At 49.9% G+C, this 25259-nt stretch overlaps 1 protein-coding gene across 3 annotated transcripts in view; it reads left to right on the plus strand.

The window, feature by feature from the left end:
• Window positions 1-538: 538 nt before the first annotated feature.
• Window positions 539-25259, plus strand: part of ACAD9 (acyl-CoA dehydrogenase family member 9) — a 32160-nt gene continuing 7439 nt past the window's right edge. For all 3 annotated transcript variants that reach the window (XM_072941961.1, XM_072941962.1, XM_072941963.1), the window contains exons 1-8: window positions 539-1947; window positions 5965-6058; window positions 18296-18397; window positions 20730-20836; window positions 21491-21591; window positions 22282-22360; window positions 23240-23414; window positions 25090-25163. In XM_072941961.1, the coding sequence (XP_072798062.1) occupies window positions 1795-1947; window positions 5965-6058; window positions 18296-18397; window positions 20730-20836; window positions 21491-21591; window positions 22282-22360; window positions 23240-23414; window positions 25090-25163 (885 nt within the window). In that variant the 5' untranslated portion in view covers window positions 539-1794. The remainder of the gene's footprint in view (window positions 1948-5964; window positions 6059-18295; window positions 18398-20729; window positions 20837-21490; window positions 21592-22281; window positions 22361-23239; window positions 23415-25089; window positions 25164-25259) is intronic.

The raw sequence follows: 25259 nt of genomic DNA on the forward strand, positions 1-25259 counted from the left end.
AACCACTTTTCACTTCTATAGTCTTACAGGAAAAACATTGGTCATTTATTGTGATAGATGCTTTCAAATGTATTATTTTACTGACTTTAAAAAATCCTGTGAGATTAGCGAGATTATACTAGTTTTTACAGACTGAACTTAGAAACTGGCCAAGCAGAACTCCCAAACTTCCCCACTGCACATGCTACCAGAGTACTCAGAAATTATGCCTCAAGTTTTGTCTAATTTTTGTTTTGGAAATTGTGTGCCACTGAATTTCTCATTTCGTTGATTCAGGGAGACCTCTGTAGCCAAACACGTCCTGACACACTATCAGATTACTTGATTGATTTGACTACATTTGTTTTGGCCAAAACGTATACGAGCTCAAACTTAACCACTTTTTCTTTGGCCCTAGTGGTTATGACGCAGGAAAACAGATGTGGGGCGTGAGGAGGGCTGTGTCCCGGGCTTCGGCTGAGCCCCTGGGACGTGCCCTGCCAAGTGTGGGTCCTTGGCTTTGCGCAGGAAGGAATTCAAGAGCGAGCCACAGTTGAGTGAAGGTAGATTTATTCAGAGAGATACATTGAACGGCAAGAGAAAGGCCACAAGGTGTGGGGCTTTGGTGCTCAGATTAAAAGTAGGTACACACTCCATAGACAGAATGCAGGCCGTCTCCGGAGACGGAGAGAGAGGGGCGGCTGAGACGCACAGTGTTGCTGGGTTTTTTGGGCTTGGTGGCTTCATATGCTAACAAGTGGAAGGACCAATCTAAGGGGAAGGGGCTGGGATTCCCAGGAAGTTGGCTGTTTCCCGCCCTTTGACCTTTTGTGGCTAGCCTTGGGACAGCCATGGTGCCTGTGGGCGTGTTAATACATTACAGTGAGTGTATAATGAAGCTCAAGATCTGCTGGAAGTGAAATCTCTCATCATCCTGAGCCTCACAGGCCTCCTGGGGGTTGAATCTTTCACCATTTTGACGTTAACTGCTGTGGCATTCCTTGAGTGGCTGTGCCCTGCCCCCTTTCTGTCTCATTTCACAAACGCCTGCTCTGAAGCTGGATGCTTAAATCGGCAAACAGCACTGGTGAAGAAACTAGGTGACGCCTTAAGACAAAACAGATAAAGGCAGTTGCAGAAGACGCCAAGGACAGGTATTTTGCAACCAAGAAAGTTATGAGCGCTTTTCCCTGGGGCTGTGTCCTCAGGTCTTCGCCCAAACAAGTGCCCCATTTATGGGGCCAGGCACCGCGCTGAAAGCTCAGGGCGTTTCCCAGTTTCCCAGGAGTTCACGAGGTGGCGCAGGAAGCGTTTCCAAGAGCGCAGAAGCGACGCCGCGTCTACCCCCGCCGCCACTTCTGCCCCTCCAGGCTCTTCAGGCGCCGTAGTGACACACGGTTTCATCCGGCCTCTCTGGCAGAACACCCTCCTCCAGGACAAGGGACGCGACGCGCGGGCCAGCTGCGCAGCAGGCGAACGAGGCCTCGGGAGTGGGCCGCCCACTGGGAGGAGGCGCGCCACCGCACGGGGCGCTCGCTCCGCAGGGAAGCCACGCCGTCAGCTCCCCCACTGCGCTGCCTTCCAGCTCTACAGCGTCCTCGTGCGACAGAGGCAGGTGGAGGCGGCCGGGCCGCCGCGAGGTTCCCGCGCCCCGGGACGCCGGCGGCCCCGCCCCCCGGCCGGGCCCGAGGCCGCGCAGGCGCAGAGGCGGGCGGGGCGGCGCAGGCCGGTGGCGTCATCGGGCGGCGCGAGTCCGGCGCTCTTGGCCGAGACGCTGGGCGGGCCGCGGCGGCGGCGAGAGCGGCGCGGGACGGCATGAGCGGCTGCGGGCTCCTCCTGCGCTCGGCGGCGGCGGCGGCGCGCTCCTGCCGCGCCCTGGTGGCCTTCGCAGCCAGCCGGCGCCCGCTGCGCACCAGTCCGCCGAGCCGGGCTTTCGCCAAGGAGCTCTTCCTGGGCAAAATCGAGAAGGTGAGGCCGCGCCCCGGCCGCCCCGCCGGCCTCCGCTTCCTGCGCTTCGCGGGGAGGCCCGGCTCGAGCCTTGTCAGGCCCCGCACACCGGGGCGGCCGCGCTCGCCCGCCGGCCCCGCTGCAGGCGGCGCCCTGGGCAGCTGCGGTTTTGAGCTGCGTGCCCGCTAACGCCGGTCAGGTCACTGTGGGAGACCCCGCGCGAGGGGCTCACCAAATGGGGGGCTTCCTCTCTGAGGCCGGAGCACAGCCCCGACCGTGCGGCTCCCCGGTCGGCTCCCACAGCCCAGTCTCAGCGCCTCGCCGCGCCGACCGGCTTCCTCCCACCGGTCCCTTCCACGCGTCTCCCGACCCAGGGGTAGCGGCTCGGTCACTAAGCGCTCACTGTCCTCTTCCAGCCGAAGACACGGGTTTGACCGTGACTGTGACTTTGCGCCGCAGTTCTTGCAGCCTCAAATGGAGCTAGCGATGTGTTGTTCTGCCTCAGAGACGTGTTGTAAAGCCCCAGTGAGATTGCATGCGTGGGGATGCCTTTCAAACTGTAAGACGCTCTGCAGGTGCAAGAGGCAGCGGGATGAGTAGTTCACGCCAGCGTCAGCACCTGCGAGCCGCCTGGGAAGAGCGGCAGTGCGCTCGTAGTCAAAATACCTCCTACAGGTGCCGCAGGCAACCAAAGAATTACGCGAACTGCTGTGGCTGGAGTGTCAGCTGATTCTGTTTTACTTAAGGATTTATTCCTTGGTTTCTCTAGAACATTCTTAACACTAGCTTTTGGAAATCTTGGTAACACGTTGCACACTTGGAGAGAAGTGTGTGTATGAAACTTCTTTCATCTACAGTGTTCGGAACACTTTCATTTTTTGTATAAGAAACAAGCCGATCTTAACATTGTGAAAGGTCTTGTATCCAACTTGCGTAAAATTGTCACTCATTACAGATGCTCAGACAGGCGAGGTTTGCCCTGCGAGGAAGTGCAGGGCTAGGTCTTCAGAGGTAGGGAAACTATCTTCCCCAGAACCCAAGGCTGTGTGGTGCTCTGTCCTGGGAGACATTGTGGTTCCCAGCAGCACGGTGAAGGAAGAACGCAAATCTTTTCTCTTTCTCCAAACCTCTGACACCACCTCCCCCATCCTCACTCTCACCTGTCAGCTTTGCTTTCTGTTTTGCTGAGAAAATACAGACAAGAATTCCACTACCACACTCACCACCTCCTCCCACGTGTGTGCCCATGTGGTCCACGTTCTTTCTGTCGCTGTGGATGAACCATCTACTCCTAAAAAGGCCAACTCGACCCCTTGCCTTCTCAGCTCCTCAGCAGCATGGATCCAGGAGTTCTCTCCTTTTCCACATCATCAGTTGTTCGTTCTTGGCTGCATCTTGAACCCATACAGTTCAGGCTTTTGCCTTAACAGTCTGCTGATCCTGCTCTCATGAAAGTCAGTGGTGACCTCCCTGTTGTCACGTCCAGTGGTTCGTTCTCAGGCCTCCTCTTACTTGGCCCATCACTGCATTTGACCCAGTTCATCACTCCTGGCTTCTGAACAACCGTTCCCTCTGGTGTTTCTTGCTACTTAACTGGCTGATCCTTCCCAGGCTCCTCTGCTGGTTCTTTCTTGGCTCCTGGATGTCTAAACATCAGCCAGCATTTCCACCCAGCCCTGTTGGAGGTTGAAGTTTTCTAAGGCTCAGTCTGTGGACCTCACTTTTCATCTGTAACCTTTCCTCCAGTGACCTAATTTAGTATCATAGCATCAGTGTCCTAAAGTTGCATGTGTATTTCCCCAGCTCAGACTCTTTCTATCTACCTTTCTGCTCAGAAGCTGCACATGGATGTTAAAAGGCAAGTCCAGTCTAGCGTATCCAGGACCGAGTGCCTGGTCTCTTCCCCCAAGTCCTGCCCCCTCCCCGCCTTCATATCGGAGATGGTGGTGACTCTGTTGTCCACTTGCTCAGACCAAACACCCGGAGTCACCTTTGATGCCTCTTAATCTTATAATCCACACCTAATCCGGCAGCTCGTCCTGTTTTCTCTACCTCCAGGTTATATTTAGGATCTGACGGCTTTTAAGCACTTGCACTGACACTGTCCTGGTCCGGGCCGCTGTCGGCTCTCAGCATTGTTGGGTGTCGAACAGCAAAGTGGTGTCTGAAATGCTGAGAATCTCAGAAAAGAAGACGACCATCACGAACGCACCGGCCGACAGCTGTCCCCCTGCCCTCAGCTGGCGCCTCACCATTCTGAGAGCGCGCCTCCGGGGCTGCCCCAGGGCCCTGCGGGGGGCTGGGGGGGGGCTCCCCCACCTGCAGCCTTGACCGGAGCAGCTTGCCTTTCATCTGAGTTACGTATCTGGTTTCTGCGCAGGATTTATTTAGAAAAGTGGTTCCACTACTTTCTGGTATTTGAAAACTGCTAATAAAATTGAACACAGCACCCACGAGGCACCTGGTTTAGACCCTGAGCGTGGGTCTCAGACGCTCACCTTCGTGGGCCCGGGGTCCCTCTCATGGTGGTGGTTGTCCTGTGGTTGTAGCTGAGGGCCAGCCGGTTCTCAGGCTGGCCTTCTCTCTCACCGGGCTGCTCTCCAGAATAACCTTCTGCTAGCACCGCCGTCGCCCCAGGCCCAGGCGGCTGGAGGCTGAGAAGTGCAGTGGGCTGAACCTCTGCCTTCAGCTTTGTTGTGAGAGGCTGCAGAGTGATGACAGACTCCCAGTAACTTCCTTCTGGACCACCTTAGGGGCAGGGAGGCAGGAATTCCTTTAAGGCAACTGTCGCTTTTGGAAGGGGACCCACCCATCAGCCTGTACAGGGCCCCGAGAGGGGCATGTTCCTGCAGCAGCTGATCAGATCCAGGGCTGGAGGGGAGACTGGGCTCCTCTGCTTTGCAGGCCTTTCTTGAGACACTTGGTGACAGGTGCCCTGAGGAGAGGCAGGGCCCCTGGGGGCTGGCGACTCAGGGTCTGGGACGTTCCTTCTCCGCAGGTGGGGGTCAAACCCAAATACTCAGGTCATGCTGGCAGCTAAAGGGGTGAGGAGAGCCCAAAAGTCACAGGGGCTGAGGACACAGCGGGATGATTTTGGGCAGCGGATTGTGGTGGCCCAGCAGGGAATCCAGGGTCAGCTGGGAACATCAGCCTTTGGTTTGAGGTGGACGTGAAGCTTCGTGTTTCCCAGGTGTGGGTGGTGACGGGTGGAGCCGTGTTCCACGTGCGTAACTGCAGTCACTTCATGTTCAGAACACACGATCTCTGTTGAGCCTCGCAGCTGCCGTCTGAGGTATCATGTGTCACGGGAAAGGCTGGCACTGAGGAGGGGTTGGGACTTGCCCACCACACATGTGAGAACGGGCTGAGCCGGGCTACGTGCAGGTTGATCTGGGCCTCCTCTGGTGGTCCTGGCCTGCATGCTCAGTGCGGGGGGCAGAGGTCTGCCAGCAGGGGAACGGGTGTGGGAGCGTGGATGTAGCCGGGTGGGACGCCGGGGAGATGGCAGACCTTGTGACCTCCCTACGTTCTTGTCAGCGGCAGCATCTTGGCACTCACAAAGTGACCAGTGTAAATGTTTACATTTTTTGGTAAAGAGCTTTCACATCCATTGTCTTCCTCACAACAACCTGGAGTAAACGTTACCTGCGAATGAGTGCGTGAGTGAGAAAATCAAGGTGCAGGGTGTGGGGCGAAGGGCGGTGGCTCAGGCCGCACAGTTAGTGAGCTGCAAGTCAGGGCCCAGACTGGGCTTGGACATGTCAGTCCAGGCCCTTTGTTTCATGGAACAATTGTCAGAACTTGCTGTTGATCAGGAGAGCTGATCAAAATCAGGAGTAAACCTGCATGAGTCAGGGAGGAGGAGGAGCCTCGGCGGTGGCGTCGAACACAATTCCTGTGTCCCGAGCACCGTCTGAAGTTTCCTTTCTAGTTCCTTCAGCGAGCAGCATCCTGCCAGCGGCTGTAGGGACTAGCAAATCTTTTTCCTTCCCTTTTGACTGATACTATTTAAATTTTTATTAAATGTTCTTTTTTTAGAAAGAAGTTTTCCCATTTCCAGAAGTAAGCCAGGATGAGCTTGATGAAATCAATCAGTTACTGGGACCTGTAGAGAAATTCTTCACTGAAGAGGGTGCGTATGATTTTCTTTTTCTTGGCCGGTTTCCATTTAAAGAGTGTTGCTTTGATGTTTGTATTTGAAGCCGTCTACATTAATCATGGAGAAATAGCCCTGTTGGCTCGTTTTGCTTTGAGGGTCGTTCGAATTGCTATCTACTCGTAAGACGTCTAGTTCACTGCTTCTGAATGTGTCTGTGGTAAAGGACCACTTCAAACACCTCTGAACTGTTGCAGGCTGACACTTTTGTAAAATACAGTAAAAATGAGCAATTCAAAAAATGAAGTTAAAAAAACCCAGATCATATAAAATAGACGCTGCCGATCGTGTGTCGGGTGCTGTGAATGTGTTTGAAGGCTTCCTCTCGGTCTCTGTACTTCAGTTCTTGGGAACCAGAGGTGGTCTGTGGGCCAGCAGCCACCTGCAGACCATGGGTTGAGGGCATCAGTGTGGACTGCAGGTCCCTTGGGGTCACAGTCCTTTCCGAGGGGGCTCCCTGGGGGCTGAGCAGTGAAAGATTGACCCCGATGCTTCACCAGCACCCAGAACCCCAAGGAGTTACCGTTTCTGTTGGTTTTATCTATCAACATGTGTCCTTTTAGACATGAAAACTGAGTTTTAAAGACGCTGCATTCACTTACTACTTCATTTAAAAAGAGTGATAAACCCATTACATGTTACCATAAACAAAATTTTTAATGAGGAGTGGCACTGATTCACAGTTTTGCAGATTTTTCTGGCAGCTGGAGGCAACTGGATTCGCATACCTGTTTCTACATTGAATCTGTGATATAAGTCGTGTAGCCCCTGGAAAGTTCCACTGTACACTCATGACAGAGTTAGAATTAAAAAGTCAGAGAATGTCTTTCTGTTATTAAAATAGTTTTAACCCTGTGGACCCCTTGGAAGTGTCTCAGGTCCCCCGGGCACCCTTTGAGAACTGCTGATGTACGTAGTTAACTGCTACGTTGCTAGTTTTAAAATTTGCTTAGTTGTGTATAAATATGTTTCATTATTTTGAAATAATTCTACTTTTAATTCTGGAGATTATCTTATTCCTTGTATCTATTTTTAGTTCCTTGTTCTTCTGTTTAAACTTTTACTATCTGGTTTTTCAGGCTTTTTTTCCTTTCTAATTTTTATTGAAATATAATTGATTTACAATAAATTGCATATATTTAAAGTGTACAGTGTGATAGTTTTGGCATATGTTTACCCCCACAGAACCATCCACACAATTAAGGTTATAAACATACCCTTTGCCCCTAAAAGGTTTTTTGTGCCCCTTTCATTCTTTCCCTGTGTGCAGGCAAACATTGATCTGCTTTATATATTCATTTGCATTTTCTGGAATTTTATTTGAATGGAGTCACATGTTATGTCTGTTTTTGTCCAGCTTCTGCGGCACAGTTTTGAGTTTCATCCCTGTTGCATGTGTGAGTAGTTTCTGTTTTATGCTGAGTAGTACTTCTTTGTATGATTGTACCAAAATTTGTTTATCCATTCACCTGCTGATTGACATTTGGGATGTGTCCACACTTTAGCTATCACAAACCAGGATGTTTCGAGCAGTATTCTATGAGTCCGGCGTCGACATGTGCTTGCATTTCCCTTGGGGAAATACGTAGGAGTGGAGTGTCTGAGTCGCATGATAGGTTTATACTGAACTCTTCAAGAAAGTGCCAGACCATCTGCCAAGGTGGTTACGTTACCACTTGACGCCCCCGCTAGTGCCTCGGAGTTCCCGCTGCTCCGTGTTTTCACCAGCACTTGGTGTGTGTTTTCAGTCGTGGTCGTCCTAGCAGGTGTGCTGTGGGATCTCACTGTGGTTATAACTTTCATTTCCTTGATGACTGATGAGGTCTCATCTTTTCATGTGCTTATTTGGCATCCTGTGTCTTTCTGTGGTGAAGCGTCTTTCAAATGTTTTACGCATTTTTTTAATTGGATTTTCTTACTGAGTTGTAAGAAGTCGTCATATACTCCAGATTTAAGTCTTTTAACCAAAGTCCCCTAGTCTGTGGTGATTTTCATTTTCATAACAGTGTCTCAAAGAGTAGACGTTTTTAGTGTTGACTAGGTATAATTTTTATTGATTTTTTTTCTTCTGTATGTCATGCTTTTTGTATTGTGCATAAAAATCTGCCAAACCCAAGATCATGATATCAGATTTTCATCTATATTTTCTTTTAGAAAGTTTAATTTTTAGCTGTTAACCTTTAGAGTTATGACCCACTCCCAGTTAACTTTGTGTATGAGCTGAGGTGCAATCTGAGGATGCCTTGCATGTGGCATCCACTGAAAAGGTCATCCTTTCCGCATTTAATTGACTCTGATACTTTTGCCAAGAGTCAGTTGACTGTAAGACTCCGGGAGGACAGCGAGTGGGAAGCGCTGGAAGCCTGCCTCCCCACCTAGGCAGCGGCTGTGCTGCCAGAACCTGCCCGAGACAGCTGTGCAGGAGCTGGAGTCTGTGAAGGCTTGCAGCTTCCAGTGGGGCTTGGGCTGTAAAATGCAGTTAATGTCAATCAATTTTAGCTTCCAGCACAGAAGAAGCTACCCCGCTCTCAGCCCCAGGCAGGCAGCCGTGCCCGTGTTCCTGGAGCCGCCTGCACACAGCATGTGGGAGCAGGACCGGCAAGAAGTGCCCTGTGGTCAAGTACCGGGGGTCTGTGCTCGGACTACTAATTGCTGCTTCTGATCGGAGGTGCAGACGGGGAGGCAGAGGCCACTGTCCTTGCGCCTCCTCACACCGCTGCGATCCCCACCCCTCCGGGGAGGTCACTTCCGGGGGATTTAAAAGGCTTGTGCACTCTCCCCTTTATTTTCTTTCTCCTCTTTTAGAGCCAGACTGAAGGCTAGGACCTTCAAAAGCAATTGCATATATGTGGAGAAATTAGAAAGTCACCACATATGACCTGGGAAAGGAACAGGCTCTGGAAAAACCTGAGAAGGCCTTAGGTTTACACCTCCGGCTGATCCTCGGTACAGGCACTGCCTATAGCAATAATAAAAAAAAAAAAGCAAAACCGCAAAGCACAAACAAAAGCAAAAATCAACTTGTGGGACATCAAACTTAAAAGCTTCTGCGCAGCAAAGGACACAGCCAGTGACATGGGAGAGAAGATCTGCAAACCATGTATTGGGTAAGGGACCAATATCCAAGGTATATAAAGAACTCGTGCAACTCAATACAAAAAAAAACTAAAAATGGGCAGAGGGACTAGACAGAATTCTTTCCCGAGAAGACATACAGATGTCCATCAGGCCTATAAAAAAATGCTCAACATCACTAATCACCGGGAAAATACAAATCAAAACCACAGTGAGATACCACCTCACACCTCTTAGAATGGCTGTCACAAAAAGGCCACTCACAGCAAATGCTGAGGATGTGGAGAAAAGGGAGCCCTTGTGCACTGTTGGTGGGATAGTAAATTGGTTCAGCCACTGTGGAAGGTAGTATGGAGGGTCCTCAAGAAATTAAAACTCAAATTTCCATACCCAGGAATTCACTTCTGGGAATATACCCAAAAGAAATGAAAACACTAACCCAAAGAGATAGTGTGCACTCCCGTGTGCCCTGCAGCAGCATTCACAGTAGCCAAGGGGCGGGAACAGCCCAAGGCTTCGCCAGTGGCTGAAGGGATACAGAAAATGTTAGCTGTTTATCTCACATCATATATGTATATATATAAACACACACACACATATATATAATGTGATATGTGTGTATATATATATAAAAATATATGTGTGCATGCACTTATATACTGGAATAGTATTCAGCCAAGAGAAAAGGAAATCCTGCCATTTGCAGCAACATGGATGGACCTAGAGATTGTCATTCTAAGTGAAGTCAGCCAGAAAGAAAGAAAAATACCGTATGATGTCACTCATGCATGGAATCTAAAAAAGGAAAAAGAAGACACTAATGAACTCACCTACAAAACAGAAACAGACTTGCCGACATAGTAAACAGTCTTATGGTTATGGGGGGAAAGGGGGTGGGAAGGGATAAATTTGAGAGTTAGAAATTTGTAAATATTAACTACTATATACAAAAATAGATAAAAAACAGATTTCTTCTGTATAGCACAGGGAACTGTATTCAATATCTTATTATTACCTTTAATGAAAAAGAATAATAAAATGAATATATGTATGTATCTGCATGACCAGGACAGTGTGCTGTACACCAGAGAAGGGGACAGTGTAACTGACTGTACTTCAATTAAAAAAAAAAAAAGAAATACAAAGATACTAGCTAGTAACTTGAATCCATGTGAGGAAATCAAGATCTCAATGAAGGTAAATACATGGGCAGTTGTAAAAGCTTGTGTTACTGTAACAGTGGGTTGTAACTGTATTTTTTGTTTTCTACTTGATTTAAGAGTCTGATGTTTTTTAAAAAATTTGTGTTCTAAAAGCTAGTATTATAACTTTGTAACTACATTTTGTGTTCTATATAATTTAAGAGACTATTCCTTTAAGACAATTATTAGTTCTTTTTTTGGCACTGTGTATGAAGGTGCAATCTGTGACAGAATAAAAGAAAACGGTGGATATGGAGGCTTTAAAGGAACATAATTTTAGTGCGTTACTGAAGTTAAGCTGGTATAAATTGACATCAGAGTGTTTCAACTTTGCAGTGTTAAGTGTAATCCCCATGTAATCCCCATGCAAAGTAAACAGCTAAAGGATGTGCACAAAAGTGAGAGAGGAACTTAAACGTCTCACTGTAAAAAAAAAAAAAAATCACAAAAGAAGACAGTAATGCAAGAAATGAGGGACAGAAAAGCTACAAGACATATAGAAAATAAGTACAAAATAACAGAAGTCTCTCCTTATTACGGATTACTTTAAAAGTAAATAGATTAACTCTTTAATCAAAAGACAGAGGTTGCCAGAATAAGAAAATGATCCAGCTATATCCTGTCTACAAGAGACTCACTTTCGATCCAAGGACAGAATGGGCTAACAGATAAATGAATAGCCGAAATGCAGTCTGTGCAGACAGGGGAGCGTTGTGCAGCCTTTAAGAGGAGGGAAGTTCTGGCCCACGGTACAACGTGGGTGAACCGTGAGGACACGTGCCAAGTGAAAGGAGCCCGTCAGAAAAGGACAGACACTAGGAGTCCACCACATGAGGCACTGGGAGGAGTCAGGTCCACGGAGGCAGAAAATGGGACGGTGGCTGCTGGGGGGTGGGTGGGACGGGGAGGTGCGTTTAATGGGACAGAGTTTCAGCTGTACGAGAGGTCTGGAGATGGTGGTGGGGATGCTTACACAGTAATGCGAGTGTACTTAATACCACTGCATTTGCACTTGTTAATCACGAATTAAGACAGTAACTTTTATGTGTTTTGCCACAATATTAAAAATTGGGAAAAAATCAGCCATTTATGTGTGGGTCTGTTTCTGAACCCTCTGTTCTCTCCTGTTGATCTGTTTGTCTGTCTTTACGCAAATACTAGTTGGCTCCTTCACTGAGCTTTGTAAGAGGCCTGCAACCAGGTAGTGTTGGCCCTGCAACTTGGTTCTTTTCTAGGGCTGTTTTGGCTCCTTGTCTGCACTCTCTTACAAATTTTAGAATCAGCTTTTCAGCTTCAGCAGAAAGGCCTGCTGGTGTTATGATTGGGGTTACAGTAAATCTGTAAATCTCTCTGAGGGGGAGTTGAGATGATAGCAATACTAAATTTTCAGATCCTCGGTTGTGAGGTATCTCCCCATTTATTTGACTCTTACTTAATTCTCTGAGCAGAGCTGTGTGTGTGGTTGTCAGTGTACAGACTTTGGACAGGTTTTGACAAAGGCGTTTTGATGGTTTCTCAACTTACCCTCGATGTTTTTGATGGTTAGTAAAATGTGTCTGTAAATATTTAAAATTCTTTGGTGTTACTGTAAATGTTTTTTAAAATTTCACTTTCTGATTGTCATTAGTGTGTAGAAATACAATTGATTTCTTTTACATATTATTTTTACAGTGTTACGAAAGTTCCCTTTCTTCTGTGTGTACTTGTTCCTGTTTCTGGAATTTTGTTTATTTCATCAGTAGAGGAAGTTCACACTTGTTAAAGGAGATTTAGGAAATGTGAACCAGGTGAAAGAAACACATCCGTCATCGTGTCATAGTTTTAGTTGAACTTCAGCAGATGGTGTTTCCCTGGGGATCTTAATTCAACCTTAGGGTTATTCCCATTAAATTTAATACATATGTTGTATGATAACATTTCATAATGACATTATTTGCTTTAAAAAAACCTTCAAGTTGAGATAATTGTAGATTTCCATGCAGTTGTAAGAAATAGTTCAGAGACCAGTTGTATCTTTCACCCAGTTCCCCCCGTAACCTTACAGTGCGCACCTTGCACATGACTAGAGTACGTGACCCCAACCAGGAAGTTAACATCAGTACAACCGTGCTCAGATTTTACCAGTTTGACTTTGACGTGTGTGTGTGCGCTTACGTGATTCTTCCGTGTGCACAGATCCGTGTGACGGCCACGCGGTCATGATACGGAGCAGTTCCATCACGCGAGTCCTTTCACTGCCACCGCCACCTCGTGCCCTCTCCTCCCCCAGCCTCCGGCAACCACTAATCTGGCTTCCATTTTTATGAGTTTGTTATTTCGGACGTGTTGTATTAATGGAACCGTACGGTGTGTGCACTTCTGGGACTGGCTCTTTCTCGCTCAGCAGAAGTCTTCTGTAAGTTGCCGTGTGCCTCCGTGCTTTGTTCTTTCTCGCTGCTCGGTAGTGTTCCTTGTGTTCGGGTTACCACAGCTTGCTGGCCGTTCTGATGCTGAAGCGTCTCTCGGTCGTTTCCGGTTTGGGAACTCTTGAGAGTACAGCTGCTGTGTGCGTTTGTGTGCATGCTTTGTGCGACGTGCTCTCACCTCTGGGGTAAATGCCCGGAGTGCAGTTGTTCGGTCCCAAGACAGTTGCATGTTTAGTTGTTTTCAAAGTGGTGGCACCATTTTCCGTTCCTATCAGCCACGTATGTGATCTAGTTTCCATGCCTTTTTGCCAGAATTTGGTGGTGTCGCTGTTTTTGGTTTAAATTTTTTTTTTTTAATTTTAGCCATTCTGATAGATGCGGAGTGTTGTCTCACTGTGGTCTTGGTCTTCACTTCCCTGCTGCCTGATGATGCTGAGCACTTTTCCACGTGCTGTTCCCTTGGCATATCCCTTCAGGGGATGCGGTGGCCTTGTGTAGTGGCCTTGTGCCCCGTGGCCTCGCTGGGCTCACTCAGCTCCAGGAGCTCTTGTTGGTAGGTTTGGGGGGCTTAGTGCGTAGACGGTCACGTTGCCGGTGAGAGGGAGGTTTCACGTCTTCCTTTCCAGCCTGGTCTCCCTGACTTTTCTTTGATTCACTGGCTGATCTCTCCAGCATGTGTTTGGAGAGGAGTGGTTAGAGCAGACTTCCCTGCACTGTTCCTGATTTTATGGAGAAAACAGTCACTGTTTCACCACTACGTATGGTGTTAGCTGTACATTTTTTGTAGGTGCTCTGCATCGGCTTAAGGTAGTTTCCTTTTATTTCTAGTTTGTTGCCGGCTCTCGTCTAAATTGCACTGAATTTTGTCCCTTGTTTTTTCTGCATCTATGAAGATGACTGTGTTTTTTTTCTTGTTTAGTCTGTTGACGTAGTAAATTACATGGATCGGTTTTGAGCACTGAAAGACTCTTGCATTCCCAGCATGCTTCCCACTTGGTCGTCATGTATTATCCTTTTTGTTTTTTTAAGCGAAGTAACCTTTTTTTTTTAAATAAAGTATTTTATTTTATCTTACTGTCTCCCGACCCCTTTTTTTACTGCAGATACGGGGGATTGAACCCAGGACCTCGTGCGAGCTAAGCACATGCTCTACCACTGAGCTCTGCCCCCCCCCCCCGTTAGCCTTTTCCGTATTGTTGGATTCACTCTGGAGGATACTGAGACGTTACAGCGAAGTACAGTGTGGGGTCGTAGATTGGATCCCAGGACAGAAAAAGGACATTAATGGACAGACTGGTGAATTTCAAATTAATTCTGTAATTTAGTTAGTAATAGTGTATCAATGTCAGTTTCCTAATTTTGATAGCTGTACCGTGGTCCTCTAAGGGTATACGGGAACTCTGTACTGTCTCTGTGACTTCTCTTTAAATCTAAAATTAATTTGAAAGTAAAAATTTTAAATAGAAATGGTAAAGTGGATTTCTTATGGGCAGCGTAGTTGAATATTATCTCTTTAAAATCCAATTGGACAGTCTTTGCCTTTTTAAATTTATTTTTTATTGAGGTAACATTGGTTTATATCATTATACTCCTTCCTCTGTGAGTACTGTGTCATGCTCACCACCAAAACTTTATTTCCATCCATCCCCATAGGGTTGGTCCCCTTTACCCATTTCACCCTTCCCCAATCTGTGCCTTTTAATTAATTTTTTTTAATTGAAGTACAGTCAGTTACAGTGTGTCAGTTTCCAGTGAACAGCACACTGTCCCAGCCCAGTCATGCATATACATTCATATATTCATTTTCATATTCTTATTCATTAAAGGTTATTACAGGATATTGAATATAGTTCCCTGTGCTATATTGAAGAAACTTTTTTTTCCTTTTCTTAAACATATCGTTATTGAAGTACAGTGAGTTTACAGTGTTGCGTCAGTTTCTGGTGTACAGCACAGCACTTCAGTCACGTAGGACCATACGTACATACATTCATTCTCAGATTCTTCACTATAGGTTACTACAAGATATTGAATATGGTTCCCTGTGCTATACAGTATAAACTTATTATTTATCTATTTTATGTATGTTAGTATCTGCAAATCTCGAACTCCCAATTTATCCCTTCCCACCCCCTTTCCCCTCTAGTAACTATAAATTTGTTTTCCATGTCTGGGAGTCTGTTTCTGTTTAGTAAATAAGTTCTTTGTCTTTTTCCCCCCCCCCAGGATTCCACATGTAGGTGATGTCGTACGGTATTTTTCTTAACCTTTCTGGCTTACTTTACTTAGAATGACAATCTTCAGATTCATCCCTGTTGCTGCAGATGGCATTATCTTTTCTTTTTTATGGCCGAGTAATATTCCATTGTATAAATATACCACAAATTTTTTATCTAATCATCTGTCAGTGGATAGTCAGGTTGTTTCCATGTCTTGGATGTTATGCTGCTATGAACATTGGGGTGCATGTGTCTTTTTGAATTAAGGTTTCCTCTGGATATATGCCCAGGAGTGATCCCGGATCGCTGGAGCATATGGCAAGTCTATTTTTAGTTTTTTGAGGCACCTCCATACTGTTTTCCATAGTGACTGCACCAAACTGCGTTCCCACCAGCAGTGTAGGAGGGTCCCTTTTCCCCATGCCCTCTCCAGCATTTATTGTTAGTGGACTTTTGAATGGTGGCCATTCTGACTGGTGTGTAGTTTTGATGTGCATTTCTCTGATAATTAGCAATACTGAGCATTTTGTCATGTGCCTATTGACCATTTGTATGTCTTCATTGGAGAATTGCTTGTTTAGGTCTTCTGCCCATTTTTGGATTGGATTTGGGTTTTTTTGTTGTTGTTAAGTTGCATGAGTTGTTTAAATATTCTGGAAATTAAGCCCCTGTCAGTCTCATCTTTTGCAAATATTTTCTCACATTCCATAGGTTGTTGTTTTTATTTTGCTTATGGTTTCCTTTGCTGTGCCAAAGCTTAAAAGTTTAATTATGTACCATTTGTTAATTTTTGCTTTTATTTCTATTGCTTGGGTAGACTGCCCTAGGAGAACATTGCTAAGATTTATGTCAGAATGTTTTGCCTGTGTTTTCTTCTAAGAGGTTTTTAGTGTCTTGTCTTAGATTTAAATCATTAAGTCACTTTGAGTTTATTTTTGTGTATGGTCTGAGGGTGTTTTGTAACTTCATTGATATACATGCAGGTGTACAGTTTTCCCAACACCACTTTCAAAAGAGAGTGTCTTTTCTCCATTGTATATCCTTGCCTCCTTTGTCAAAGATTAATTGACCAAAAGTTTATGGGTTTATTTCTGGGCCTGTATTCTGTTCCATTGACCCATATGTCTGTTTTTGTAGCAATACCATGCTGTTTTGATTACTGTAGCTCTGTAGTGCTGTCTGAAGTCTGGGAGGGTTGTTCCTGCAGCTTCATTCTTTTTCTTCAATATTGCTTTGGCAATTCTGGGTCTTTTGTGATTACACATAAATTTTAGGAATATTTGTTCTAATTCTGTGAAAAATGTCCTGGGTAGTTTGATGAAACTCTTTTAAAAGTTATTTTTACATGTAGTGGCTAACATTTGCAGGTCTCAAACTCCCAAATCTATCCCTTCCTACCCCCTTTCTCCTGGTAACCGTAAGATTGTTTCCTGTGTCTGCGAGTCTGCTTCTGTTCTGTAGGTGAGTTCGTAGTGTCCTCTGTTTTTCTTCTTTTAGATCCCACATCTGAGTGAGATACGGTACTTTTCTGTCTCTTTCTGGCAGGCTTCACTTAGGATGACGGTCTCTAGGTCAGCCCGTCCGTCGTCTCTCTGACCAGCACTGTTTCCAGTGAGACCTCCGCTGCCATTTTCTCTGTGTTCTTTCCACACGTTGCTTCTTGTGTCTCTAGCTGCTTTTAAGTGGTTTTAGAGAAATTGATGTTACTGTAGTTTTCTTCATTTTTCTTGGGGTTCTTTGAACTTCTTGGATCTGTGTTTTTATAGTGTTCAATCAACTTTGGTAAATTTTTAGCCATTATTTCTTTAAACATTTTCTATCACCAGTCATACCACATTCCCCTACTCCCTCCTCCCCTGCTCTCCTTTGGAAATCCCCAAATATATCCATGTATTACATTACTCTATGGTACAATTATAAATATATTTATATTTATGTATTACTCTTTTTTTCATTCCTCTTCCTCGTTGTGCCTAGTGCCCTGTAATCTAAGGTAGCAAGATAAATGCAGGCCCTGTTACTCCATGTTGTGTGCGAGGAGGTCTCCCCAGTTCCTGCCAGTTCCTTAGACATTAACCGTGCCCCCCCACCGCTGCCGCCGCCCAGCAGCCGCGCTCCAGGACGAGGTGAACACATGCAGCTGCACGAAGACTCGGATGTGAATGGTCATGGGGTCTTTATTTCTAAAAGCTGAAAGATGGGAACCACCCAGGTGTCCTTCAAGAGGTGACTAGATGAGCAGTTTGCCCTCCCATACAGCAGAACACTGAGCAGTGCGCAGGTGTGGAGTATGCGGCCTGCAGCCGCATGGGCGGATGGCAGAGTCATGATGCCGAGTCAGAGGGGCCAGGCCGCAGGGGTTCAGGCTGTGTGGTCCTGCTTGTATAAAAATGCAGCAACGCACACCGGCCTGTAGACAAAAAGCCTAGGGGTTGTCGGGGGGCGGAGGTGCGGGGAAGGGGTGGTCACAGCGGCACAAGGATACTTGGTGGAAAAGGGAACGTTTTTGTTGATTGTAGGGACGGTTTCAAGGGCAAACATGTCAGAATTAAAATTATTCTAAATAACGTGCAGTTTACTGTGTGCCAATTACATATGTAAGTGAAGTTGTAAAGGTAAAAAGTGAGGGATTTGGGGCGTCCGTATTTCTCACTAGTGACCCACATGTATAGAAATTTATAAGTGTAGATTATGGGTATTTTTAAAATTTATGATACTGATGAAGTTTAGTTTGTTGGCAATTAAAAAATACTTGATTCATACAGAATTGTGCAGTTGTAAACCTAACACGGTTTAGTTCTGCTCTGATGAATGTGAACGTTGGTGCAGAATAACCTGTTCTCGGAACCTGTGGGCCCTCGGGGAAGAGCTGCGATTTCTGAGCACGAGTGGGTCCCAGCCCGGATGCTGCCCAGAGCCTGGCCATCTAGCCTGACGTTTTAGGGCAGCGCTGGAGCTGGGTCCTTATTCTCTAATTTTCTAGGAGGCACGAGTGATAAAACAAAAATTCAAGCTTAGTAAATGCCTACAGAAAAGTTTAGTTCTCCTAAATGTATAATTTGCAGTTTTACGCAATGAATACACCCAGATCAAGAACCGACAGTACCTGGTGCTGGTAATTTAAAAAAAGTACAGTTCTTGCAGGGCTAATGAGGTGAAGTGGAGCACACGGTGACTGAGCATGGCTGGGCCATCTCCAGTTTTGGAGTTTCTGATGCTGGGACCGTGTCCTGCACGACAGTTGTCCTGTGCACTTCTATTTGCGTAAGAGGAGGTTATGTTTTATTTAATCAGAATATTTCCTCTTGACAGTGGACTCTCGAAAAATCGACCAGGAGGGGAAAATCCCAAATGAAACTTTAGAGAAACTGAAGAGCCTGGGGCTTTTTGGGTTGCTGGTCCCAGAGGAATATGGTGAGTAAAGGAAACCGCCACCCCACTGGTTTGGCCCTCAACAAAGTGCTCTGTATTTGTCCAAAAAAGGATTCTGTTTGGGAAAGGTGGCCTTTGAAGATGCAGTAAGTCCGAGGGTGAGCTGTAAAAATGCTAGAGTTGATTAACATGTCCGTTAAGGGCTGAGTGTGGGGTGGCCGGTGTGTGGGCTGTGGGCGGTGGGGCAGGAGGGGCCGCGGAGCCCTGCACCGCCGTCACCTGGAGCGGGGTGGGCCCTGGTGGCCGGGCCCTCCCAGCCTCGTCATCTCAGGGCCCAGCCTGAGACAAGAGGTGAGAAGTTAGGGCAAAACAGTGTGACGCCTGACTGTCTTGATTCCGAGGCATATTGTAATCACATCAGATTTTAGTTTATATCTGAGTTTATTGTAGTGTTTAAGCTGTTAAAGGGTGTCTCTTGTCATCCTGTGAAATACCTCTCACCACATTTCCAAGTTACATAAGAAATGGCCTTCTCTGCAGAAGACAGCATCGTTGCTGCTGCGCCCCCTGGCGGCAGAACGCAGCTCCGACCTCTGCCGGGGGTCACGCGGCCCTTGTCTCCTAACACAAATCTGCAGCCCCCGGTGACAGGAGGGACGTGACGTGGGCCACGAGGCTCCTCCCAGACATCTGAGGCTTGTCGGTGCTGTAACTCACAAGCCACTGGGAATTGTCTGCGCTGATGTGCAGAGCACGTGGAATATTCCACAGAGAGCAGGCGGGGCTGGAGCCGGAGAGAGGAGGTGGTCCGTCATCAGCTGGGAAGACGGGGGCTTAGAGCTCGGAGGAAGCAGGCAGCAGAGGAGCGCTGCTGCGCACAGCCGGGTGGCAGTGGCGTCTGTCCCTCCAGCAGTGTTTAGAAGTACTCCTTCTTGATGAGAAGAGTTACTTTTCCTCCGGACGACTTGTGTGTCAGAGTGGAATGAGTCTTTGCGTCCGTGTGTCTTATGCCAGCACGTGGTGTGAGAGAGAGAGAGAGACTGCACCACCCCTTCCCTTATTCTCGTTCTCTGCCCTGCTCTCCGGTGTGAAAGTGCCTTTTCAGGGGTGATATTGGTCACATTTGGGGATATCTCGTTTTCGTTCCTTTATAAAACCCCTTCCTTGGGAAGTGAAGGCGGCAGCAGCCTTGCTCCTGCCCAGAGCATTTGAGGGCAGCGTTCCTTCTGAAGGCCCTGGCAGGCTGGATCTCCGCCCCTAGGTCCCTTGCGAGCCCTCCGCTCCTCCCTCGTCGGCAGTCCCCACCCACCTGCCACCTGTCCCCAATCACTGTCCCCCCCTGCCCCCTGTGATTTCACTGATGCTTTCTTGGGGAAAAAGCATCATGGTTTTTCTCCCTCCCTTCCTTTTTTAACAAAACTGACCAGTATACGAAAACGATTAGAATCAAAAGGGTTTTGATAGAAACAGAGGCGGGGTCCTAACTGAACCCAGGGACCACTGTGCACCCGTGCAGGGACTCAGCCCTCCCCTGTGTGTGTGAAGGGCCCCCTGCAGCCGGGCCGTGTGATGGCTCGGGCCTACACCCCGGAGTTCAGGGCCGTTTCTGCTCCTTGTTGGGCGCCTGAGCTTAGGCCTCAGGTCATCACTTATACGATGCCCCTAAGGCCACCCCACCACCTGTGGAAGCTCAGGATGAGATGCAGAATACACAGGTTCAGTGGAGGTTTTGGTTTTCTAATGTTTTTGTCCCTTTGCTCCTAGAACAGTGACTCCTAACCAGGGTGATCTTGGCCCCAGGGCACGTTACGTCTAGAGACATGTTTGTAGTCAGAGCCGTGTGGGAGGGGGAGCTACTGGCGTCTAGTGGGCAGAGGCCGAGGGTGTGGCCAAGCTCCCTACAGTCCATGGGACACCCCTGCCCCCCAGCAAAGAAGACCCAGCCCTGGTGGTCAGGGCGCTGAGGTGGAGGAACCTGTCCTAGAGCCCGTGAGGTGCTGGGAGTGGACGCCGGACAGGGTTTGTGTTCATAAAGCTCTGGATCTGTGATGGGAGGTGTTCACAGCGTTGTAAATGACTCAGTGTGTGTATAGGTGCTTATGTATTTTTGTAGCAAACGTTATGTTTTATATTAGAATATACATCTGTATATGTTTATATGGCCAAAAAAAGTCTGAAAGGATGTGCACAAAAACATTCTTTCTGAATGATTAGTGTACAGATAATTTTTGCTTCCTTTGTACCTTTCTGTACTGTGAGCTTTTCAGTGGTGCACCGGCATTACTTTATAATCTAGAAAGCCCAGCGAAGCCTCTGCCTTTCCTGGGAGGGCTGGGGTCGGAGCACCAGTGAATCTGGCCTGTTTCTCTTCTAGGTGGCCTGGGCCTCTCCAACACCATGTACGCACGGCTGGTGGAGGTCATCAGCATGGACGGCTCCATCACCGTGACCCTGGCCGCACATCAGGCCATCGGCCTCAAGGTCAGGGGTCTGCGGTTCTGGGCGATGCTCTCTCAGGGTCTTCCAGGGTCACGCGGGGACAGCAAGGCAGCAGGCTTGCTCACTTCCTTACCAAGAGGGGAGTCCTTGGGGGTGGGCCCAGCTGTCCTGCGGCCTCGCCCCATGGGATCGGCGCCCATTTCATACTGCACTCAGTCCCCACACCCCCTACCCCACGCCAGCTCTTGGTGACAGTCCCGTTATTTGGGTTGTTTTTGCTCCATGGAAAAACTGAGAGAGGCAAGGGAGCCCTGGGCCAGGCCCCACCCAAGAGTGGATTCGCTGTGGTGCTGACCGAAGGGTGGGCCATCCTGACGTTGGCCAGACACCAGGTGTGGCTCTGGTGCCCCCGGTCCCCCGCCCGCAGCCAGGACAGGGAGGAGCTGCAGTGAAAACCCAAGTCCAGCCCCAGAGCCACGCGGGTCCTGCCGGCCTGAGCCGCCCTAGACTGTGCCCTTGAGGGGGACCCCCCAGCCTCTCCAGCAGCCCCCCCATATTTCCCCTGGGGCTGATGGCTCTGAGCTCAGAATGTGTCCTCACGCATAAAGGAAGCGTGTTCCAGAAGGGGCCGTGTTCTGCGAGCATTTCACTCGGTCCTCCCTCCCGGCTGAGACCAGCCCATGTATGTCTTGTCAGGGGATCCTCCTGGCCGGCAGCGAGGAGCAGAAGGCCAGGTACCTGCCCAGGCTGGCGTCCGGGGAGCACGTGGCTGCCTTCTGCCTGACGGAGCCCGCCAGGTCTGCCGTTGGGGGTCACGCGACAGCTTCCGGGCGCGTTGACGGGGTGGCGCCCTGAGGCCCTGCGGACCTTCCTTGCCAGCTCTCCTGCTTTCCTCCCTTCACCTCGCTTCCCACCCAGTGACCTTTACAGACGGCCTGACAGCCCTCCTCACGCACGATAGCACATCCCGGCTTCACATCAGCTCTCAGAGCAGATGGTGGGGGGGGTCCCCCCGCTTTGCAGGGCGTGCACTGGGACTCGGGGAGACGAGTGATCAGCCCCGAGTCCATGCCTGGATGGGACAAGGCTGGCGGGACTTGGCTGCTGACGGCGAGTCCGTTACCAGCCCCTCCGTGACCTCAGGAGCCGGGTTCCCCTGCACCCCGCCTCGCAGGAACTTGGAGCCCGTCTGAGCCACAGCTCCGTGTTTACCTCCCAGAGGTTGTCACTGCCGCCCTTTCACCCAGTGTGGTACAGCAGGGGTCGGCCAAACCCACCCGGCCACCTGCTCTTGTAAAGGAAGTTTTACTAGAACATGCCCATTTGCTTACAGATTGTGGTTGCAAAGCTGAACATATTTATCATCTGGCCCTTTGTTGTAAAAGTTGGCCAAGGCCTATGTTAAGTACTGAAACCTTCCATCTGGGGCCCTGAAAACCGTTCTCTGTTGCCAGCGTTACTCCTCAACTGCATGTTTCTGTCCCCAGCGGGAGTGACACTGCCTCCATCCAGACCAGGGCGACATTAAGTGAAGACAAGAAACATTATGTCCTCAACGGCTCCAAGGTACAGCCCCGGGGCCGTGTCGGGGTCTCTGTCCTGACTTCACCACCTCGCACTGACCACTTTCCACGCACCGTGTCATCCCTTGACCACCATCCGTGGGTGATGCTCCTACTCTTTTGGAAGAAGAAACTGGCTCGGAGGGGCCACTTGGCCACCATCCCACCTGCTTCGTGGCAGGATGGGAACCAAGGCATCCTGGTTCCAGTCTTTGGGCCTCCGTGGTACCACCTATCTCCCCAAGCTGCTCTTGTGTGTCTGGTGGCTAATTTTTTATTACAAAATGAAACGCACACAAAAGTTTTGTGTTGTGAACCTCCACCCCCTTCTCCCGGCTTCAGCGTTTCTGTTAGGTCGCCACCCCTGGGCCACGGGCCTCTCAGGACGGGACGACTGGCGGCACAGCACCACCGTTACACTCACGGCTGCCGTTGGTCTCTTACTCTCTAGTCAGCACGCACACTTCCCCGACTGTCTCAGCCCTGTGTGGTTTTCAGACGGCTTGCCTGAATCAAGATCCAAATAAGTTCTGTACGCAGCATATGTAGCAGTTTGACAAGTCTCTCCCCTGCCTCCTGCTCGTCTTCCTGCTCCTCTGGCTCCCCTCTGCCTCCCTCCCACCCCAGGCTGTTTTGAGCTAGAAACTGAGCCATCTTAGCACCGCCAGCTGCCCTCCACACGCACACGTATGCACACGTACACACACACACACGCAGCCGCCGGTGTCTGCTGGGGACACTGGGTAGAGTCCCCGTCCCCGCTCGCGAGGGCCGGGCGGCCCGAGAGGGGCTCCCCTCCTGCCTGAGGTTTGCCGGCTGCGGGCGCTGAGCGGTGGGGTGTGGTGGCTTGATTTTCTCCAGGGCCCTTCTGCTCTCTGCTCAGGTCTGGATCACCAATGGAGGGCTGGCCAATGTTTTTACTGTGTTTGCCAAGACTGAGGTGGTTGATTCCGATGGTTCAGTGAAGGACAAGATCACGGCGTTCATAGTAGAGAGAGACTTCGGTGGAGTCACCAACGGGAAACCTGAGGACAAGTTAGGGATCCGAGGCTCCAACAGTGAGTAGTGCTCACGTACGCGTGTGGGGGGGGGAGATTTCGGTTTGATAAAAAGATGTCAAACATCAAGGTAAAAAGAGATGGAAAGAGGTTTGGTTCCCCCGAAGCATTTTATTGAAATCTGGTCAGGAGCGCCCCCACCGTGGCCGTGCAGGGCAGCCCCTGGAGCTGACTCACCAGCCCAGCAGACGCCGACCACACCTCTCCACACGTCGGGCTTTGGGGACTGCGAGGGAGGTCGCTGCGGCCTCGGGGGCAGGCGGCGGGGTTCCATCGCAGCAGCCCCCGTCTTTCCCGCCTGGAACTCCTCCCTGTCCCGGCCTGCCTGTGGCCCCTGGTCAGTGCTCAGTTCACTTGAGCCCACTCTCCCACAAACTGCCCCCATGAGACTCTGCCTCTTGGGTCCCTCAGTTTAGACCATGGAGTGTCGGTGCCGCAGGCCCATTTCCCTTTTGCAGTTTCGTCTTTGGGGACCTGGCGTTCTGGATGGTGGCATTTGCCCCTGACATCTGTTCAGCATGGGTCGGGGGCCCCGAGCTCTGACCTGGCTCTGCCACATAGAATGCGTGACCTTGAACAAACTAGTTTACTTTTCTGTACTTTGGTTTTGTCACCTGAAGGAGAGGGGAGAGAACAGAACCCACCACGGAGGTGCCGTGGGAAGGCTGTGTTAGGATGGGTGTGGACATCAGTGCGTATGAGAGCAGCCCGGGCAGCTGCTGTGCTCCGGGGTCACCACCGTGACCGCGGCTGCCTGCCGAGGAGGGACTGGGCGTGGCACGCTGGTGGTAGAGCTGGCTGGTGACCGAGGTGGGCCGCGGGGAACAGGGGCATGCCAGGTACTGCTGCCCCCACTGAGGTCAGGTGGGTGGTACAGAGGCCCCGAGAGAGGGTTGAGTGGGGCAGCGTGAAGTCAGGAGGCCGGGTCCTCTCAGCAGCTGGTACTGAAGCCACAAATAGGGCCAGCAGCCAGGATGCCGGGGCCCTCGCTGCATCCACAACCGGCCGTCTGAACACAGGTGCCGGAGAATAAAGGTCAGCGGTGCTGGCTGCCCACGCCTGGCCTGGTCTGCCCGGCCCTCAGAGGTCTGTGCCGCCTGTTGTGGCCACAGCCTGTCTGAGAAGCTGCCCCGGGACTCTGTGCCGTGGGTTCTTGACCAGGTGGGAGCTCCTCACGCAGGTCAGAGTCCCCAGGGGCCCAGCCAGGCTGTCAGCACAGGGAAGCGCCTGCTCGTGCCGGCCCTGACTCTGGCCACACTGCCTGCGGTGTTGTGGGCAGGGGAGGGGGCGGCCTTAGAGCAGGAGCAGGTGGGACCGATGCCATGGATGTGCGGCCTTAGACGGGGCCCACCTCCCGGCCTAGTACCCCGCCCCGGCTCCTTCCCAGCCTTCAGGCTGCATCTCAGAGAAGTGTGATAGGAGCCCTCAGTAACCCGTCATTAGCCACTCCCGCCAGCCCCCGCACCATCCCGGGGCCGTGTTGTCACCCGCGGCGCCCCCCGCAGTGCCGGACACCTTGCACGCTGTTTCATCTCCCCCAGCTGGTGTAGGCCTAGTGGCCGGGAGCCATGTCCTTCTGTCCACGTGTCGGCAGGTGCAGTGCAGACGGGACGGAGGGAGGAGGGGTGAACCGCGTGGCCTCCCTATCAGCTGAGGCCCTGGGTTTGTGTTTCAGCTTGCGAGGTCCACTTTGAGAACACCAGGGTGCCCGTCGGAAACGTCCTCGGAGAAGTCGGAGGCGGCTTTAAGGTGAGTTGCCCCAGCGGCCCCGTGAGTCCCATGCCGTCCCGTGTGTTGCTGGCCCCAGCTTCCTGTCCCCTCCTGGCTCGGAGCGGAGTAGGCTGT

This window comes from Vicugna pacos, chromosome 17 (assembly GCF_048564905.1).
Source record: "Vicugna pacos chromosome 17, VicPac4, whole genome shotgun sequence".
Taxonomy (NCBI): Eukaryota; Metazoa; Chordata; class Mammalia; order Artiodactyla; family Camelidae; genus Vicugna; species Vicugna pacos.